Source organism: Corvus kubaryi, unplaced genomic scaffold, assembly GCF_017639235.1.
Source record: "Corvus kubaryi isolate FWS band 111438036 unplaced genomic scaffold, C.kubaryi_AGA036_p1.0 138, whole genome shotgun sequence".
NCBI classification, from domain to species: Eukaryota; Metazoa; Chordata; class Aves; order Passeriformes; family Corvidae; genus Corvus; species Corvus kubaryi.
In genome coordinates, this window is record NW_024580672.1 from 20,006,565 (window position 1) to 20,025,867 (window position 19,303).

Sequence of the window (19,303 nt, forward strand, 5' to 3'; positions counted from 1 at the left end):
AGTTGCACCACTGGTAGAAGTGATGAAGTTTGCTGGTAGATGCACCTTGTTCCCTTCATCCTTCTATTCTTTGTAAGGATGGACAAGTGACTAAAGCTGTTAAATCATAGGTTCATAGGGCCACAGAACAGCCTGGTTTGGAAGGGACCTCAAAGTCCATCCAGTGCCACCCCCTGCCATGGGCAGGGACACCTCCCACTGTCCCAGGCTGCTCCAAGCCCCGTCCAACCCGGCCTTGGGCACTGTCAGGGATCCAGGGGCAGCCCCAGCTGCTCTGGGCACCCTGTGCCAAGGCTCCACCACACTCACAGGGAAGAATTTCTTCCCAAAATCCCATCTATCCCTGCCTTCTGGCAGTGGGAAGCCATTCCCCCCTGTCCTGTCACTCCAGGCCCTTGTCCAAAGTCTCTTTCCTTCTTTCTTGTCGGCTCCTTCAGCTACTGGAAGGTCACAATTACATCACCCCAAAGGCTTCTCCTCTCCAGGCAGAACAATCCCAATTCTCCCAGACTTTCCTCATGGCAGAGCTGCTCCATCCCTCTGATCATCTCTGAGGCCTCCTCTGGATTTTCTCCAGCAGCTCCTTGTCCTTCTTGTGCTGGGGACCCCAGGGCTGGATGCAGAACTCCAAGTAGGTTAATGCCCAACTACTTTGCAGCATGAGGGCTCTGAAAACTGCCCATAAAAAAGTTCCAGAAAGGATCAGTTGCTCGGCAGTTGATGAATAAAAGGGGATTTTCACTTATTACAGCTCTACAGCACCTCAGCCAGTGGAGCCCTGATGCTTCCAGTGGGTTTCAGCTTCTCAGAAGTGGTGCTCCAAATGCAGGACATAATGAAGGCAATGCAAGTGATTGAGAGAAGCTTTTGATAGAAAGAATGTTCTGATCCAAATCCTTTAGACTGCCTTAAAACCTCAACGTGCTATTTTGCAAATGACTGATTTTTTTTAATTTCCATGTAATTTAAGTGAATTTGACTTGTCTTCACTAAATTGAACATCTCACAGACAGCACATGTGCAATCTTGAAATAAATCTGCTGGCAGCCACATCAGGTGATCCTAAGTTTTTTTCCACATGATCTATTTCATGGCAGCCTTGTGAGCATTAACATCACACATGAAATCAGCAATAAAATAATTGTTTTCAACTATAAATTGATTAATTTCTCCTTTTACTCTCAGAAGTAGTTTTCTGGATTTAGAAGTGCTGTTTACATGACCATTTATAATGAAAGATATTTGCAGAAAGCCACATTTTTATCAAAAAATGAACACAAGTCTAGACTTGACCAGCTAGCCTGGCACTAAGAGAGAAGCAATAAAAATAAGACTGAAGCCACTGCAACACACAGTACTCCATTACAGAGTTGTTAAAGTTCATTTTTTATCTTGGGTTCAAAGTAATGGCATAATCATGGTACCAGTGATAGTTTTCTATATAAGAACTATTAAAAATTAAATTTCATCACAAATTTATTCCATTAAAATAATTGCCTCATGCCTTGAATACTTGAATATAAATAAATGCATGAAGAACTCAACCAATTTTCTCTCTCCCATCTCTGGGTACTTTTGATCATATGCAATTTCTTTTTGACCTTCCTTAGGTTTGGGAAAGAAAAGGCAAGGAAAGCACATCCATCCTCTGAGGCAATTGCAAAAGATTGTGTGTGTCAGTCTCCATCTGTGTAAATACCCAGCATTTTTGGAAAGCAGAGAGGGAATTAAATGCTTGTGGTTTTTGTCCTCTTTTTGCCCAGTGAGACATGGCAGCACTGATTGTTGCTATAGGTAGGATTTTCTGGTGTTTTTCCTCCGGGGAGAAGTGTCCTTCCCTTGGTGAAGCAGCAAATCCCTCCTGTTGCCCAAATGACAGCACTGTCACAGCTGGATAACACAGGGGTTTTTTTATTTTATTAGAGCTACTGTAACAGTCTAGAAAAGGTTGTTTGTCCAAACTAGTCTATGGCACAACAAAAATGTACGTTATGGATAAGCGATAAGCATTTCACTGATAAAAATTACAATTATCTTACATAATACTGAGTGACTTCTGTGTTCCAATTGTCCAAATAGTGTTTTCTCATGATTTATCTGATTTTTGGTGCATCTACCATGTGCAGCAGGTTTTATGGAGAGAGCCCTGCCCACAGGAATGGGTTCTAGCTGTCTTTAACCATTTCCGTCTCATTCTGACAGTGCTAACAACCTCTCCTAGAATATTAATATCTTAGTCAGGTTTTTTCTTTATCTTTTATCCTTTCTCCTTATTCCTTTATTACCCTCCCTCGTGAGCCTGCTTGATGGAAAGCTGATACAGAGCACAGACTGAATGCAAATGGTTTAATATATTCAGGGACTAATAAAAACATAAACCTTAAAATTACATGTCTAGAAGACATGAAAAGGAATTAATGCTCCTGAAAATTGGGTTTCTTTCCTCTCACCCTCCTTTAGCTGTTGGGGTATTTCCCCACAGATATTTCCCTGTGTCTCTGGGCTTTGGAAAGGCTAGAGGTGAGTGAACTAACAGAGCTCCACTTCCTGATTTTGGAGAATTTAGGAAAATTGGTCATTTTTATGGAAAAAGAAGCGGTCAGAAAAGAAGAGCCTTTGATTTCCAGTCCCACAGTCAAGACAAAGTGTTAGAGCAGCACAAAGCCACTGCTCCCGCAGCCAAACCAACCGGATATTTAAGTTGGAATGAGCAAAATGGCACCAAGAAGTGGTGAGGAATCCACTTAGAGGGAGCTGCAAAAAAAAAAAAGCCCCATCCTACAGGAAGAAAACGTGCATGGAAAGGCTTCTGGAACCTGAGGAACAGCTTTGTTCCGGGCGCCTTGCGTGCGAGGAACAAAATGAGCAAGGAGAAAGAAATGCCAGCTCTTTCTGAGCTAAAAAGATGGGTCAGCACTTATCAAAACCTATTAGTTCTTCAGTCCAATTACATTTTGAATGAACACACCCCACTCCCATTGTGTTTCTCAATGAATGATTCTGGTATTTTCTTTCAGGAATATACTGAATCAGCCACTGCCGGCAATTAACTCAATAAATGACTACCAGGAGGACGCACTGATGCTGCTTCCATGCGAATCCAAGATCTGTGAAAAGCTGGAAGAGCACTCAGCAGGACAGTGGTGAAAGTGCTGATGTGTTCCCAGCTTCACCCACTGACACAGCCCCGTGAAGCTGAAGGGTAACCAATGCCAACACTGCCAAGCAGAATTTGGCCCTGGATGGGTGCAAATCCAGTAAGAATCCAGAGTAAAAAACTGCTGCACTTAACAAAAATCACCTTTCCAAATACTGCCATGTTTGCTTTTTCCTGTTTAGATGCAGTTTTAGGGAACAGAAAGGGATCATGAAGATTTCCCTAGAAATTACCCTACAAAACAGTTTGGGTGCCATCTCTGTCATTCCCTGGAGCCCTCTGTGTGTGTCCTGTGTGCCAGTAAAAAGTCATGGTGCTGAAGAAAGGTTCCTTTCCCTTCAGCCTCACACCCTGGTTTATAGAGAGTGGATCCTCTGCAAACCCACAGGAATTTGGGATAAATCACTGCTGAGAGTTCCTTCAAGAGCTGAGGGGGAATATTGTCTGTGGAATTGCCCATCACAATGGCAAACAAGCAACCCACAGAGGTGCAGTGTTCTAAACCCACAGCTAAAAGAAATCAGAATCCTCTCAAAACCAGGGAAGTTCACATGCACAGGGCACCTTTGGTCACTGCCATCAAGTCCAGGATGCATTTTTTACCCACTGACAGCAGTTATCTACTTGCTGCTAAATTTCAGTGCTTCTTGATAACACAACTACAGACAGAATTGTATGACAATACTTGCCCCACACTTCTCTTTGGCAGAGAATTATCCCTTCCATGCCCCAAAAAGTTTGTTGGTTTTTTTTTTTCCTGAGTGTTTAAATATCCAAAGGACAAAAATCAAGCTATGTCTGCTTGGCATGTGAAGACCCTACATGACCAGAGGAACTGGAGGCAGCAAGTTCTGAACAGAGGCAGGAACAATTAAAGCACCAATGGAAAGGCAGTTTTTTCTGTCTCTAGTATTTCTTAAAACACTATTCATAGACTCTGGCAAAAAGATCCCCATGGTGCCAGAATCTGAGATCAAAAACAACCAAAAAAAGCAGATGAGAGGTGTGGAGTGAGTAGTGAGCAACTTAGAAAAGATTTGAGAAAAGAGGTTTTTTTCAACATTTATGTACATGTACACACAGAAACGAAGACATTAACCCCCCACAAGACTATTCACAATGTGCTTAGCAGAATCATGGCTTTGCCAGAATTTGCAGTATTGAAGGATTTTGGTTTGGTTTTTTTTAGTAGTCTTGCATAACGTAGGACAATTTCCCTTCACTTTGGACTTACCAGGGATGATGCTGGATTTAATATGCTGAAATATCCTAGAAATTCCTTTCACCCCCTACTCCCCTCCTTCCCCCCTGAAAGCTAAGTATGAGTTCAGCAAAAGGATTTGCCTTCAAAATGTTTCAGGGAAGTCCTATGGCCTATATAGTGAAGAAAAAATAAAAAAATTAAAAATCAGGTTATGTAATTGTAATTTCTTGCCTTAGAAGCTTGAGACATCTGCAACCAGCTTTCCCAATACATAATCCTATTGCCTCCATTGTACATGTGCACTCAGGAAGATTTGTTGCACTGCATTTAAGCCCAAACAACAAAGAAAATCTTGTTAGATCATCCATGCAATCTTGTTTTATTAATAAAGGCACTTACAGATACTATGGCTTGCAGATCAAAAGTTATCCTGTCTGTTGGCTTGGGCAGATATTTCTGTTTCTTTTTGCGTGACTCTACTCACTAAAGAGAAATTTTATACCAAAAGCAAAGCTATCCAAAGGAAATGAAATTTTTGAGTCTTGGCACAGCAGCCATGCCAACAGCAATTGATAAAGGCTCTTACCTGGCAAGGGGCAGCCCAGGATTTCCAGCCTCAGGCAGATGCTGCCCTCTTCGAACCAGGAGCGGGGGTTGATGCGGATGTAACGCGCCACCAGCGGCACCGGCAGCATGTTCAGCACTGGGATCTCCTTCTCACTGTTCCCTTCGAAAATCTGGGCAGGCCAAACACGGGGAAGTGGCAACATCAGTGCTTCAAAATGTCTCTTAGCGGTTCTGGTAATGTCTTGGGGTGACTTTGTGATGTGTATCCCATACCGCTGCCTATGCCAGAAATTAATTTCTGGGCCTTTCTATGCCTTTTAACTGAGCCTGAGAGGGGGGAGGAAAAACTGAGCAAAACTTTTTCAAAGCAGTTTGCAGCTTTTTCAAGGTCACACAGAGATAGAGACTTTTTTTCCACCTGTGGCAGGAGAGCGGGAGGGAAGGGAAGCACCCGGCTTGCTTTTCTTTCCAGCCAGCTTTTGGCAGTTTTTTTTTTCCTCAGCTCTTTTTCCTCCAGAGAGTTGAACTTATGCTTTTCTGGGACTTCGTTTTTTCCTTTTCTCTCTGCTGGACTGTTTCAACATCAGAATACATTGGGAGGACTTTCTACTGAGGCCGTGGCCCTGGAGGTGGGCCCACCACCCCATCCCAGCTCCAAGGAGGGGGAGAGAGATCTACAAAAGGACTCTGAATTTTCCCAGGTTTCTCTCAGCAGAGCGAGAGGTTTTATCATTTAGCATCATTATCCCTTTTCCTGTGTGTTTGTTAAATAAATAGTTTTTATCTCTTTCACTTTCCTTCGAGGAAAATTCATTTTTTTCCCTAACCTGGTGGGGGAGGGATGGTTGTAGCCTGCCTTCTGTCAGAGGATGTGTTTCTAAATTTGGCCAAATCGGAACAGATAATAAAAATATAAAATCACCTTCCAGGTCCAGGCTGATGGTGGCTCAGGCCAGAACTGCTCTTTGATGAGTGCAGTCTCCCCATTCCCCCTGGACAATTCTGTGTCCATTTCTGTACCTTGGGATTTGCTCTTAAAAATCAATGGGACCACTGAGAAATGCTGCCTTTAAGTCATACACTGAGTAATCTGTGGCCAGTCCCTGCTTTCCTACCTCTGCTCTTCTTCATAAAACATGTTTCATTCTACTCACCACATCTCCAGACTCGTTTCTGACAGCAGTCCACGCGTGGCTGTCATTGCTCACCAGCACTCTGTAAGAGGTCACCCAGTTACTCCTTGAAAAAGACAGAGAATAAATAAGTTACTTTTCATAACTTAGAATGACTGCACACTATTTAATATAATCAAGCTTATAAAGCTGCTAGCAGTGGAAATCCCATTTGGCAAAGTCATGCCAATCTGGATTCAACAGAAAATTCAAAAAGCCTAGCAAATAGGAGCAAAATCCCAGTGAGATAATATTCTGGGATTCCAGGAGGTGAGAGACTTGCTGCTCTCCTCTCCTTTTATATGCAGAGTTTGGGATAAATGGCTTATCTAGAACAGATTTATGCAGTGTTCAAAGATCATCTTTTCAGCTGCAGAGCATTTATTAGTTCTGCTATTATTATCAGAGAAGATAGGAAAAAAGTAATAAATCCTCGAGGATGAGACATCTGTGAATTTCAACCAGCAAAATTTCCATTTCTTTCAATAGAAGAATAACTGGAGCCTGCAGTTATTCTTGTATTTATTAGCAAGAGATAGGGACAGTGAGATAATTGATCACAGGACTACTGCACTCCTACAACATCCTGATCAATCCCCAATAGCTGATTTTTCTAATGTTATCCGATTTACAGCAAAATCCCCTTTCATCTAAAAAAGCCAAATACTTCAGTCATGCCTTGTGTGCATCCATCTAAAGAAGAGTAGGAGGAGATGTATAATTCTGCTTCCTATACCCTGGAGTTAAAGCCATGGAGTTTCACCCTGCTTGGGCATTAGCCATGGAAATGTGTGTACAGGCCTGGGCAAGGCTGGAGAAGGTAATGCCCACCTCTCCTCTCAGATTTGTTACTCAGGAAGAGCAGTAGTGATTTGTTTTTTCCCGTAACACCTGGTCAGGCAGGCACTGGGAGGAGACTTGTGGCTTGGAGGAACGTTTGTACCGTGAAGTCAGTCCAGGATGATTAAATTCCATATTTATGGATATAAACTGATCATGTGCAACCAGCAGGGCTCTAGAGCTGCCCTTCTTCAGCACAGGTTCTTGGCTAAGCTACATTCCCACGGCTGGGAGTCAAACCAGGGCAAGGAAAGCTCTCAGCACTGGAGAGAAGAACAGGCACCTTTGAGGCAGGTATTGGAGAAGCATCAGAGTGTAAATACTGGAGATCAGGAGTACCTGGAAGGACAGACACACCTAAAAACTTCTCCTTGTACTGCTCCTGTACAAATACAACTTCAGTTTGTTTTGTTTTTTCTTTTAAAATGAACTAAATCAATAACCTAAACTCAAATAACTTAATAATACTAGCAAACTACCTCTGAGCACACACACACATCAAACCCACTGTGCCTGTGTTTGAAGGGACAAACCAGCCTTTATGTGCTCACTAAAGAGAGTCAGGCTTCTAATGAAGACCAAAAAGGGACAAGGATGGAACAAGAGTAAAGCCATCAGCTCCAGTTCACCAAGCCTTGTACAAAACAGACAATAGAGTTCTGGGATTTTTTTTACACACCTATAAAGAAAGATGAGGTAAGTATTTAGAAGGATTTGGAAAATCACTTCAGGACGTTCTATACTAATGCCCCCAAAAGTAAAAAAAATTAAGATTTTGGAACAAACCAAAAAAAATCTGAACAAACCCAGCTCTGTTTTAGACACTAAACCAGTCCTTTGCAGCTCTTTCACCAGCCCCCTTCAGTGAATAGATTTTGCCATTCATGTTAGATTAAATGGAAAAATCTTGACTATTGCCAAGCAGACCGAACTTTTTGTTATCATAGTGAAAAGAAGGGTACATTTATCACTTGTAATGCACACAACTTTAGTATTTGGTAAACAACTGTAACAAGTTAGCAGCACTCTGAAAATCCTAATTGTCAGCCTTTCAGTGGAAGGGCTCCTGGGGTAGGAGATTTACTGGAGAGCTGAGAAGTGCCGTGCTGGCATCTCTAGAATTTGGCTGTAAAATGATGAATGACACACAACAAAATAAACAGTGACTTCAGCATGCTGGATAAGTTTCTACTGACTCTTGCAAAGAATTTTATTTTCTTCCCTCAGCTTCTCTGTATTCTTAAGTTGAAGAAAGGCAGATTTACTTCTGGCAAAGAAAGGAGCTGACAAAAAAGAAGGAGAGGGACTTTGGACAAGGACATGGAGTGCCAGGACAAGGGTGATGAAAGAAAGTAGCTTTGGATCAGATATTGGGAAGAAATTCTCCCCTGTGAGGGGGATGAGGCCCTGGCACAGGGTGCCCAGAGAAGCTGTGGCTGCCCCTGGATCCCTGGAAGTGTCCAAGGCCAGGCTGGACAGGGTTTGGAGCAGCCTGGGACAGTGGAAGGTGTCCCTGCCCATGGCACAGGGTGGGACTGGAGGTCCCTTCCAACACAAACCTGTCTATGGTTCTATGAAATGGCCAACAGCAAAACTCCAAAAAGAGGAAAATAGCTTTTTCTGAATTACTAGAAACAGGAAAGCTTAAGAGCAAAAGTCCTGGGTTTGAAGGAGAGTGCTGGTGGCAGTGGACATATTCAATGAACACAAAATTATATTGGGGGTTTTACTGGGTTTATTTGCTTGCTTGTTTTGTTGGGGCTTTTGTGTGGGCTTTGCATGGTTGGTTTTTTTGCTATTCTTGGCCATCTCTCAAAATCAGGCTAAATGGCCAGAAGAGGCAATGCCACAAACCAAATAACATCATTGCTTCTGAAGTACTACAGTACTACAGTACTACAGTACTTCACTTCAACTGCACAGATCAGATTAGGAGGACAAACACAACACATCCGTACTCACTGCTCAACATCTGCCAAAGAAATTCAAACAGAGTACTAAAGTCACATAAAACCACAACAACAGTGGACAGACTCTGTAACAGACTTTTGTAAGAAAATCATGCTACATATAGGAGGTTTTAAAAGAACATGCTCGCTTTACTGGCATGAGAAAACGTTGCTGTCACAGTAACATTTCTAAGCTGGGACTTTTATTTAAAATATTTTGATTTTCTCACTCGCTACCATTACAAAAGTTCAAACTTCTCCCAAAGGAAAACATAAACAAGTAGTCCTGCACATTTTCCATCTTGAGCGGCAGCAAGTAACGTGCTTTGGAGAGGCAGAATGCAATTAAAATCCCAATGGACTGCATCCAGTCTTGGCAGGATAGAAGGACCTCAGAGGGTCATGGATGAGGTAAATCAGTGCAATGTAGGAAGGTACACACCATACACTATTAACTCTGTCTGCCTGTAAGGAAGAAGCAGCATAAAAATGTCACAGGGGACCAGATCCTTCTCCCATGGGCACTACCATGCGAAGCTGCCTCCAGGGGCTGAAATCCTTCCCCTTTTTTTCCTCAATGCCATAAAACCCCCAGATTTTGATACTATTGAGAAGGCTGCTGCAAATTCAGATTCCCCTGAGGAATGGCACCTTCTGCCTAAAATCCCACTGGGGTAGGGGAACTCTGTGTGTGTTCTTGTGGTCAGAGGATCTGGAAAAAAACTAGCAAAGCCTAATGCTCAGGGCTTCTGACTGAGCATCATCAGATCCCAGACACTTCTACAGCTCCAGACCAGCAGAAGAACATCCAGCTCACTAAATCTCCCTGAGAGCTGCAGTTTTCCCACCCGTGTGTGGCACAGGAGGGCTGCTGACCCCCGGAAGCCGCTGGGTGTGTTGCCCATGCTCCAGCCTGTCTGCAGCAAGAATAGCACTTCCCAGAATTGAGGAGCTCCATACACACGTGGCATATTCGTGTAGGCACAGAAATCTGAGGCTTTTTTGTGGCAGTCCATCAGAGGAACACGACAGCTGAAGCAAAGCCTTGTGCCAGAAGAAGTATTGGGGAATTTTGTCTGTGTGATTACCTGGTGACACCAAGATCCATCTCCTCGGGTTTGGGATTTGCAGACAGGGATTTCTGTCACATCCAATCTTTTTGGGGCCCATCAGCACTGAACAATAAAGCTGTCTAAGAAAGGCTGAAAGAAAGCTGTAATGTTTTCCAAGACTCAGGATGTCCCTGCTGTTCTTCTAGAGAAGCTTCTCTGGTTTCACTCTATAAAATCTCCCAGGACCTACCATTGCACTCCTGGGAGAAAATACAGATATTTGTTGGGTTTATAGAGATGAGGAGACAGAGTTGCAGGGAAGTCCTAGGCCAGCATTCAGAAAAGAGTGCGTTAATTATCGAGCTTTCTTGGCAGAGGGCAAGGCCGTACAGAAGCCATTGCGTGACAATTCACGAGTGTTCGAGGTTACCCCCAGTTCCTCACCCTCTGTCACAAAGTGCCATTTCTGCCTCACAAACTTCCTCAATGCTGGAAAAAGATCACGAGGCACAGATTTGACACTGGTCCTTTGGATTCAGGTGCATCCCAGTAATTATCCCTTTTAAAATTTATGCCAGCCATTTCTTTTCAGAAGCAGCCTATCTGAAAAATCTCAGTATCCACTGCCAACATTAATCAATTCCTTTCAGAGACAGTAAATGCAAAAATCAAAATATAATTCAAATTCACTTAATGTGGCGGATTTTTGAATTATTACTAATTACTTGGTTTTTGTCATATAATGCACTGGCTTTAGACAAAGCTTATCTGAACACCTTCAATATCAAATGCAGTCTCTTGTGATGCATGGAAGTGTCCCGCTTTTCCATTTGCATCCGAAAAGAAAAGCTGAGGGATTGAACAACTTGCCCAGAGACACAGAGAGTAAACCTGAATGAAAGCAGAGAATTAAAAGCAGATCTCCTACAGCCTTGGCAGGTTCCTGTCCCAACAATCAGCTTTTCCTTATCTAACCACAACATCAGGCTACTGAGCAAAGGCAAAACGAGCATGACAGCACCAGAACAACAAAACATCTTCCAGCCTTGCCTTCACTGATACAATTTCCTGACTTTTCTTTCTGTGTGTTGGACACGAGGCTGAATCCCAGCTCAGCAGAACACACAGCGAGTGCTGAATGGGAAGCATGGAGGGATGCCAGGCTTTTTCCTGCCCAGGCTCCAGCAGGCAGTGGGTCAGCTGAGAACTGGGGCTGTTTGGGTTTATTCTGTTTGAGCAGCACCTGCTGCTTGTAATATTTTAAGGCCAAGCTTCTCTATCATGGAAGGCTAAACAAGCAACAAGTGAAATAAATCTGACACTTTGATCCTCGTCTCTGAGGTTGCTTTTCCACATCTAGGAAACCCCATGTGATTTGAGGTAAACAAGGAAGGTTGGCAGGTGCTGGTGAGCACAAGCTCAAGCCCACAGCAGCAGAGATGGGCCACAAAGAAGATTGAAGGGATGCAGCAGCTCTCCTGTCTGGAAAGGCTGAGAGAATTGGGGTCATTCAGCCCGGAGAAGGCTCTGGATTGATCTTAGAGCCCCTTTCAGTGCCTAAAGAGGCTCCAAGAGAGCTGAAGAGGGGCTTGGGACAAGGTCATGGAGTGCCAGGACAAGGGGGAATGGCTTTCCACAGCCAGAGGGCAGGGCTGGATGGGATATTGGGAAAGAACTCTTCCCTGTGAGGGAGGTGGGGCCCTGGCACAGGGTGCCCAGAGCAGCTGTGGCTGCCCCTGGATCCCTGGCAGTGTCCAAGGCCAGGTTGGACATTGGGGCTTGGAGCAGCCTGGGACAGTGGAAGGTGTCCCTGCCCATGGCAGGGGGATTGGAACTGGATGATATTTAATGTCCCTTCTAACCTGAACTCTTCCATGGTTCTCTGACATTCTAGGGATGAGACCAGCAAACACCAGCAGAGCTCACATGATCATCATCTACAATAGACCTGGCTCCAGCTGAGCATTTTATTCTTCTGCTGTCAGGCTAACCTGATTTATCTGCAATACAAACCCCTAAAATTAATATAAAATAGAACCAGCCAGGCAAATAAATGTGTGCCCAGCAACAATATACAAATTGACAAGCCAAAATACTTGAAATAGCAAAATCTCTATACCAAAACCATGCTGGACAAGCCTTATACTAAATGGTACTCATGGAACAAAATCAGCATGCTGGCAATTAAATGGGTTTCTACTTGAAAAATTAATTTTTACTCTCATGCAATTAAATGTAAAACCATTAATATTAATATTCTATAAATATTCTATAATAATATTTATGCTGATAAAATTTTAAACCACCCACTGCCAAACAGCTTCCAAACAAGCCAAGTCAAAGAATTGCCAGGCAAACCACAGGTATCCCAGCAAGTTTTGCAAACTAATTAAAATAAATATGATTTAGGAGATGAAGATTGACCAGCCAGCAAGGGTAGTTTTTTAATAATTGAAATCTTTGAATGTTTAATTTTTAAAATTGCTTCTAGCTGACTTAAATGAATGCACTGCTGTGAAATCCATCTCTTTGGAGGCCCTATGAAGAAAAGCTCAGGGCCAGAATTTCACTTGCATGAAATGAATTCAGCACTGATTTTTCAAAGCTTTACTCAATAAACAGGAGTTGGGGTTGCAAATACCTTTCCAACCCAACCTCTGCAACTTACAGACAGGTTTTTACAAAAATTGTATGTCTTTCTAGAAGATCTGGTGCCAGCTGTGGGTGTTTGTTTTTGCTGTTGTACATTCAGCCTGTAATGTCTGAAGGTGCCAGGGTCAGAGACGTCCTCTGCCCCAAACATTTTGGTCTTAACACCCATCATTTTGGGCCACTCTTTGCAACGAGATCTGCATGAGTTTGAAATTCTTCCCACACCAGATCCTCTGTATCTACTGGACACAACCAAGCTGTGATGCCTTTTCTTCTGAACCTCCTATTGGGGCATTTTGAATTGTTCGGGGATTTTTGTGCCTATCCCACCCTTGCAAACACCTCATGTATTTGAGGAGAAAAATCCCAACTTTATAGGCACTGCCTCACTACATGAACGTGAAAATAAAGGAAAAACAAAAGCCCTGAGAGTAACCAGCAAACAAACACGGCTGTTTGTGTCCACAGCTGAGGTCTCACTGCTCCCAAGCCCACAGAGACGTGGCCGAGTGCCACTCGGTGCGTGTGGAAGGGACGCTGGTTTGGCAAGGCCACCAGAGGAGGGGCAAGGAGCCTGATGTCCCCAACGTGACCCCCACACAACCATTCTCATTGCTACAAGTCATCACGCACGTGGCAAATACACAACTCCAGGCTGTGATGAGTAAGTGTGAGTAATCTGCTGCAGCAGATGCCTACATTCATTTGAAGTCGCCTTTTCCAAAAGGCTTCGGCTCTTTTGGTTTCAAGTCCCTTCTGTGGAGGTTAAAAAGATTTTCTTCCACTTGTGAGCATCCCCAATGAGTCTCACTGTGCAGGAAGGTTCTGTCCACTCCTCAGCACCCTTGGAGAGTGCAGAGTGAGCAGGAAGGAGCTGTCCCTGGGGGCTGCAGTGACCTGCTCCCTCCCAGTGAGTCACCGAGGCTTGGGCAGAGGATCCCTGTGACAAATCAGACCCACAACAGAGCAGCATCAGCCCTGACACTTTTGTCAAACAAACTTGTGAAAGCATAGAAGTGTCTCTGGGTGTACTGTCAGCACCCCACCCACACAGGATCACCCCAGCTGGTCACCGAGGCAGCTCCCCTGTGCCACGAGGGGTGGGGAGTGCTCATCAGCGGTGACCAATGCTGTGACAAAATCCTGGGCAGGGGACAAGAACTGAGCTGGAAAATCAACAGGGCACAGGGGTTGAACTTAAACAGATGGAGAGCACTGGAGGGGCAGCTGCCAAAGGCTGGCTCATGAAAGCCCCTGAGAAGGATCCACCGAGCCACAGTCAACAGAAAACACAACTTCTTAAATAAACCAATCATAAACATTAGTATAACATGTAACTGCTGACATTATTATATCAAGGGAGCTTTTCCTGCACTGAGTTCAGGTTGTTTTATAACTCCCATCAATACACTTGACATGAACAATTTGGAACAATTCACTCCATGAGGCTGACTTCGGGAAAGTTGTAATAATCTCTGCAGTCCTGTCACCCAGTCAGGGCAAGTAACAGTTAGCACTGATTTAATGCACCAGAACAACTCGAGTCTGCACACAGCAGCTGCTTGTTTTGTTACAGGATTTGGGTAGAACATCGAGACATATCCACTGAACTTGTTGAAGTTTCACCAGGGTGCGTTTTCACAGCCTTTGCGTGGGGACAGGAGGAACTGCTCCAAAAATCAGTGCCAAGTTTGTCTGTTGTACTTGTGAGCTGGGCAGGGTTTAGGGTTTATTCTTCTCTGCTCTCACGAGCAGCATTGCACTGCTGAATTTGGAGCCTTCATGTGTGCGGTGAAAAATTCTGTTTTTTTAGATTGTAGTAACAGCTCAAATACCTGTAAATATCCACTCCACTTTCCCAAATGCTACCACAGTGTCACGGGAAGGATTATCACTGCTCTGTCTTCTGTTATTGTCAGAATACTAAAGATGCTCATGTGATTCTCTCTTCAGGAAGCCAATGTTACTGCTGAGACCGTGACCTTAGTACCAGGAATAGCTGCTAGGACCCTGGCACTGTTATTTTAATGGTTGGACTTGATGATCTTAGAGGCCTTTTCCAGCCTTGAGGATTCTGTCACTCTGGTTTTCACTGCCTTGCAAGCAAGGAAATTACCCCCTTGCCATACAGACTGCCTAAAAACAAATCTCATCTTCTGAGAAACTGCTGGTGAGTACAGCAATAAGTTGAAATGTGGGGCAACACATTCATTTTGTCACTAAAGGAAGAGCAGAATGCTGTACCACCGAAATTAAAAACAAGCAAGCAGATTGCACTGACCTAAATTTATCCTCAACTGTATCTCTGGAAGGCACCCAGCTTGTTACAGACCTACAATTCCCTCAGGACAGTTTGTCAAAAGGGATGCTGGGGCATCTCGAAGAGCTACACTGCACACAGGGAAGGCTGAGGTCAAGGGTGTGTTGCAAAAAATTGCAAAATTAGTCCCCTATTCAGTCACAACAATCTTATCTTTAGCAAAACCATGAAGAGACACAAAATCCAATCTGCTCAGTATTTGTTACTTGTTATCCCTACAGAGCAGCAGAGGGAAATCAAACAAGTGACAGAGTAGGGAGGGTGCAGTGGTGTCTACACCAGCTCTAGTTGAAAATGTTTCTTCAGCATGAATCAAAATAAGTGACCAGCTTAAAAGTGTGTCAATTTAGAACCAGGAAATACATGGAAATCATTCCTTCCAGCCAGCAACACCATGATGTGGTTTCTCCTCAAACCTTTGAAGAGCTATTGTAATTTTACAGGACACAGGGACTAATCTCTACCCAAATCAGACTTGAATAATTAAGATGTTCCCCCTCCATTTTTTCCTTAAAGACAAATATGTTGCATAAAAATAAAAAAAATCTTCAATATTTTCATGAAGATGAAAGGTCTTAAAGAGAACATACTTGAAAGTAAATCTATTCTGATTTTTTCCTAAGAACTTCAGAATTTTGTTTTGGAATTCCAGCTTTCTGCACGGATTGTTTCCTCCATGCTTTTTCTTGTTGTTGTCGCTTTGTCATTCCATGGCACTCATGGCAGTTCACCATTTACCACGACCAAAAGGTTAATTTTTGGAAAATGCATCATCACAAATACATCTTGCTCACTGCAACATTCCATCCTCCCCTGAAAACCAAAACATCCTCTGCATTCACACAGCCCGAAGCTTTAAATTACTGTCAGCACACACTGACTCTATTTTGACATGTGGGTTTTCTCTCAATACAAAAGATGATGCTGAATTATCAGAAGAGAGTTGGGTTTGTGGGAAACAAGTTTCTTCTGTTTTTTTAGATTCTTCCCAAACTGCTAAGAGTGATTAATATTTTCTTTCCCTCTGCCAAGAGAGTGCATATTTTAAACTACCACATCATTGCTTTAAATAAGTGGCACAATTCCACAGTGATGCATCCAGTGTCCCACTCTACAGCCTTGAACAGTTGTTTAAAGAAATCTGGTTCCTAAAACTGGAAGATGTATTGGCAGCAATAGGAAAAATTGCATATATTATTTCTCCCTCAAAGCAACTGATATTCTGCCCACTTTCAAGGCATTGGATTTTATTCCTATTAACCAGCACTTGTGGCACTCCTGACTTTTGGATGTCTTCAGTGTGAAAATCAAAAAGAACTCCTGGTTCTTGCAGCTGGGCTCCACTTTTTCTGTGAAATTCATCATCTGCTGATCTTCTGGATGAGCTAAGCAGATTTGCCCATTTATGGTGGCAAAAGAGCACTTTTCCATGATTTCAGGTTTCCCAGGAATGACTGAGGTGCCTGAACACCAACAGCCCCTGAGCCCACGTGCTTGCTTTGACTGGTAAAAGGAAGGACTCCTCAAATCCAGGATTTTTTGTTCAAAGCCTATTTTTGCTTGTTACAGGCATAAAAAAAAAAAAAAAAAAAAGAGCAGAAAGATTTGGTTCCGTGTGACCATCACAGAATTCACAGCCGGGCAGTTGGAGCAAAAAAATTGACTCAGAAGTGCTTTTCCTTAAAAAGGAAATGATTAAACAATCCAAGTATTCATTACAAACCAGGCTCAGTTTCCTTCTCTCCGGTTGGGTCATCTGTGTTTTCAAGAGCTGTTTCTGCAACTCGGCCTCTTCCTCCTCAAGGCTCTCCTGTCTCAAGCCTGGGCTGGGCGAGAGGAGCCACAATCCACCAGAGGAGACAGATGGGGAATAGCAGAAGAGGAAGGACTGAGGAGAAGCAGCTCCTGCCAGCACACAAGAAGTGGCAACCTCAAGCATTTTTGTGCTCTTTGCATTGTGTGAAGTGTAACCTTCAGTCTGTCATTGCACACAAAGCCCCAAAAAACCACCCGATAAGTAAAGCTGGATGTGAGCAGATCGTGTCTGGTTGGAGTGGTCACAAACAAAACCATGCTCCAGGTGCCAGAGCTGCTCCAAAGGAGGAAAAGGATGAGTCCAGCACCAGTAAAAGAGCTCTGGCTGTGGCATTGCACACAGGAGAGCAAAGCCAGGCTGCTGAGAACTCAGCTGTTGCAGCCTTGCAGTGAAGGGCACAGCTGTTTGATGCAGGATTCAGCAGGGTGTCCCTGCCTGCCCTGCCTTGGCATTTTAAATGTCCTCATTAAGTCAGCAGCAGGAAACTACAGGGAGCAGGGCAGGTACAAATCTGATGTAGGCAGATCTTCCAGTGAAGTACATGTTTTCATTTGTTAAAGATTCTTGTTCAAGAAAAAGAGTTGATTTACTGGTTCCTTACCCCTATGACATCATAACGTGAGCAGAGCATGTATCCCAGAGTCATGGAATCATGGAATGGTTTGGGTTGGAAGGGACATTAAAGATCACCTCATTAAAGATCACCTTCCACTATCCCAGGTTGCTCCAAGCCCCGTCCAACCTGGCCTTGGACACTTCCAGGGATCCAGGGGCAGCCACAGCTGCTCTGGGCACCCTGTGCCAGGGCCTCAACCCCCTCACAGGGGACAATTCCTTCCCAATATCTAATATAAGCCTGCCCTCCTTCAGTGCCTTGATTTTTTATTTTTAAAATATAAATCTGGGAAAGTCTCCAAGGCTTTGGACTAAATAAAAATCTTACCTCGGCTCCCCTGCTTGGCAGGCTTTCACTTCTAATACAACACAGATCAGAGAGGTGGTTTTTTGGCTCTCCAACCTACAATAAGATTATTCTTCAACGTATGTTTCCATCAGTCTGAAAGCACTCTCATCTTGTCACACAGCCTCATAAAGCTGGGAAGGTGCCTCAGGTAACAGAAGGGCATCTTTTGGTACAAACTTTCATATCACAAACAATTCTTTTTGATACCATCACAGTCAGCAGCTGAGGGCAAGGCAAGGAAGCCGATGAGTGTTCTTTGTTTTCTGAGCAAAGCAGGCACAAAGGAACTTGCCCACCCCAAAACAAGTCCTACCCCACTCTTCTTCTGTCCCTTACTGGGAGTATTTCTCCCCACTCCCCTGGTCCTTCCATGGGACACAGTTCAGTCCTACAGGACGTGGGTTTTGGTAAACATTAACCTGCCCTGCAGTGCAGTTGGTCCAGTTGAAACCACCTTTGCTCCTATCAGGCAGAAATGGGCCTGTTTTTCCTCAAAGCTGAGTAGCAATCCCCAAGGAGCCTGGACCTGCTCTGCCAGCACCACTCCTGCTCTTCCTGCAGACCCTCAGGGTTCTGCCCATCAATTTTTTATGGGAAAGAAAGGGCAAAAGCAACATTCCCTGCCCAGGGCAGGGGGCTGGAACTCAATGATCTTTAAGGTCCATTCCAACCCAAACCCTTCTATGCTTCTATGGTTGCAAAAAATCCCCAAACCCCTCAAGATGACTGTGAATACCAGCTATAAATAGAGTGTCAGGTCCTGCTGCAAACTCCTAACAGAGCTGAACCAAAAATAGAAACACGACAGGATGAAGCAGTGCAGCTCTGGTGTTGAGAGGAACAGCGATGTCAAGAGGATGAATAAAGAAAAGAGTAAGGCTTTGCTACAGTAATTATCTACCTACCACAGAACAATGTGGAATGAATATAGAAACCTTATTGCCAAATAGGCTCCTACTCCCACAGCCACGCTGAAAGAAATTAAACCAAAAAAACCCCACAGACAATTAAACTGTTGAAAGAAAAATATTCTTTTCCTAAGTTGTAGTGGCATTTTTTCTGGTTTACCTTTAATCAGATGTCACATTCATTTTCTAAGGGAGAGTTCTGACAGAACAGATCTGTCAGAGTGGCTCTGCATCTCCTGCATACTTGGGCAAAAGGACCAGCAGCACAAGTGGCATTGTTTGCTCACGTATAGCTGTGAGACCCAATGACAAATTAAAAGGCCAAAAAAACACACATAGAGCAGGAAAAAACCCCCAAATCCTCACCTCCAGTTCCTGTTTCTGGCATCTGATAGCTGCATCCCTCATATACACTCAGCAACAGACACAGAGGAGTAAATGCACACAAATCTGGGCAAAACACTTATTTCTCAGTGCCATGAACACGGTCTCTAGCACAAGCAGTGACCAGAAAGCTCAAAAATAGTATTTATAGATATTTTTTGTTTCATACAATCATATATAAACATATAATTAAAATATTTATTACAGTTAATAAAATTTAATCATAAATATATAAATATAAAATTATAAATAATATATTTACATATAAAATAGATTTTATTTTTTATATATATATAGTGCTATAAAGTTTGTTTTAGC

General features: G+C 43.4%; 1 protein-coding gene across 1 annotated transcript in view; it reads right to left on the minus strand.

Annotated features, from left to right (window-relative positions):
• Nucleotides 1-19,303, minus strand: part of CPXM2 (carboxypeptidase X, M14 family member 2) — a 67,925-nt gene that overhangs the window by 20,178 nt on the left and 28,444 nt on the right. The window contains exons 4-5 of the mRNA XM_042019530.1: nucleotides 6,083-6,167; nucleotides 4,948-5,098 (exon numbers count right to left, since the gene is read on the minus strand). Coding sequence (XP_041875464.1) covers nucleotides 4,948-5,098; nucleotides 6,083-6,167 — 236 coding nt within the window. The remainder of the gene's footprint in view (nucleotides 1-4,947; nucleotides 5,099-6,082; nucleotides 6,168-19,303) is intronic.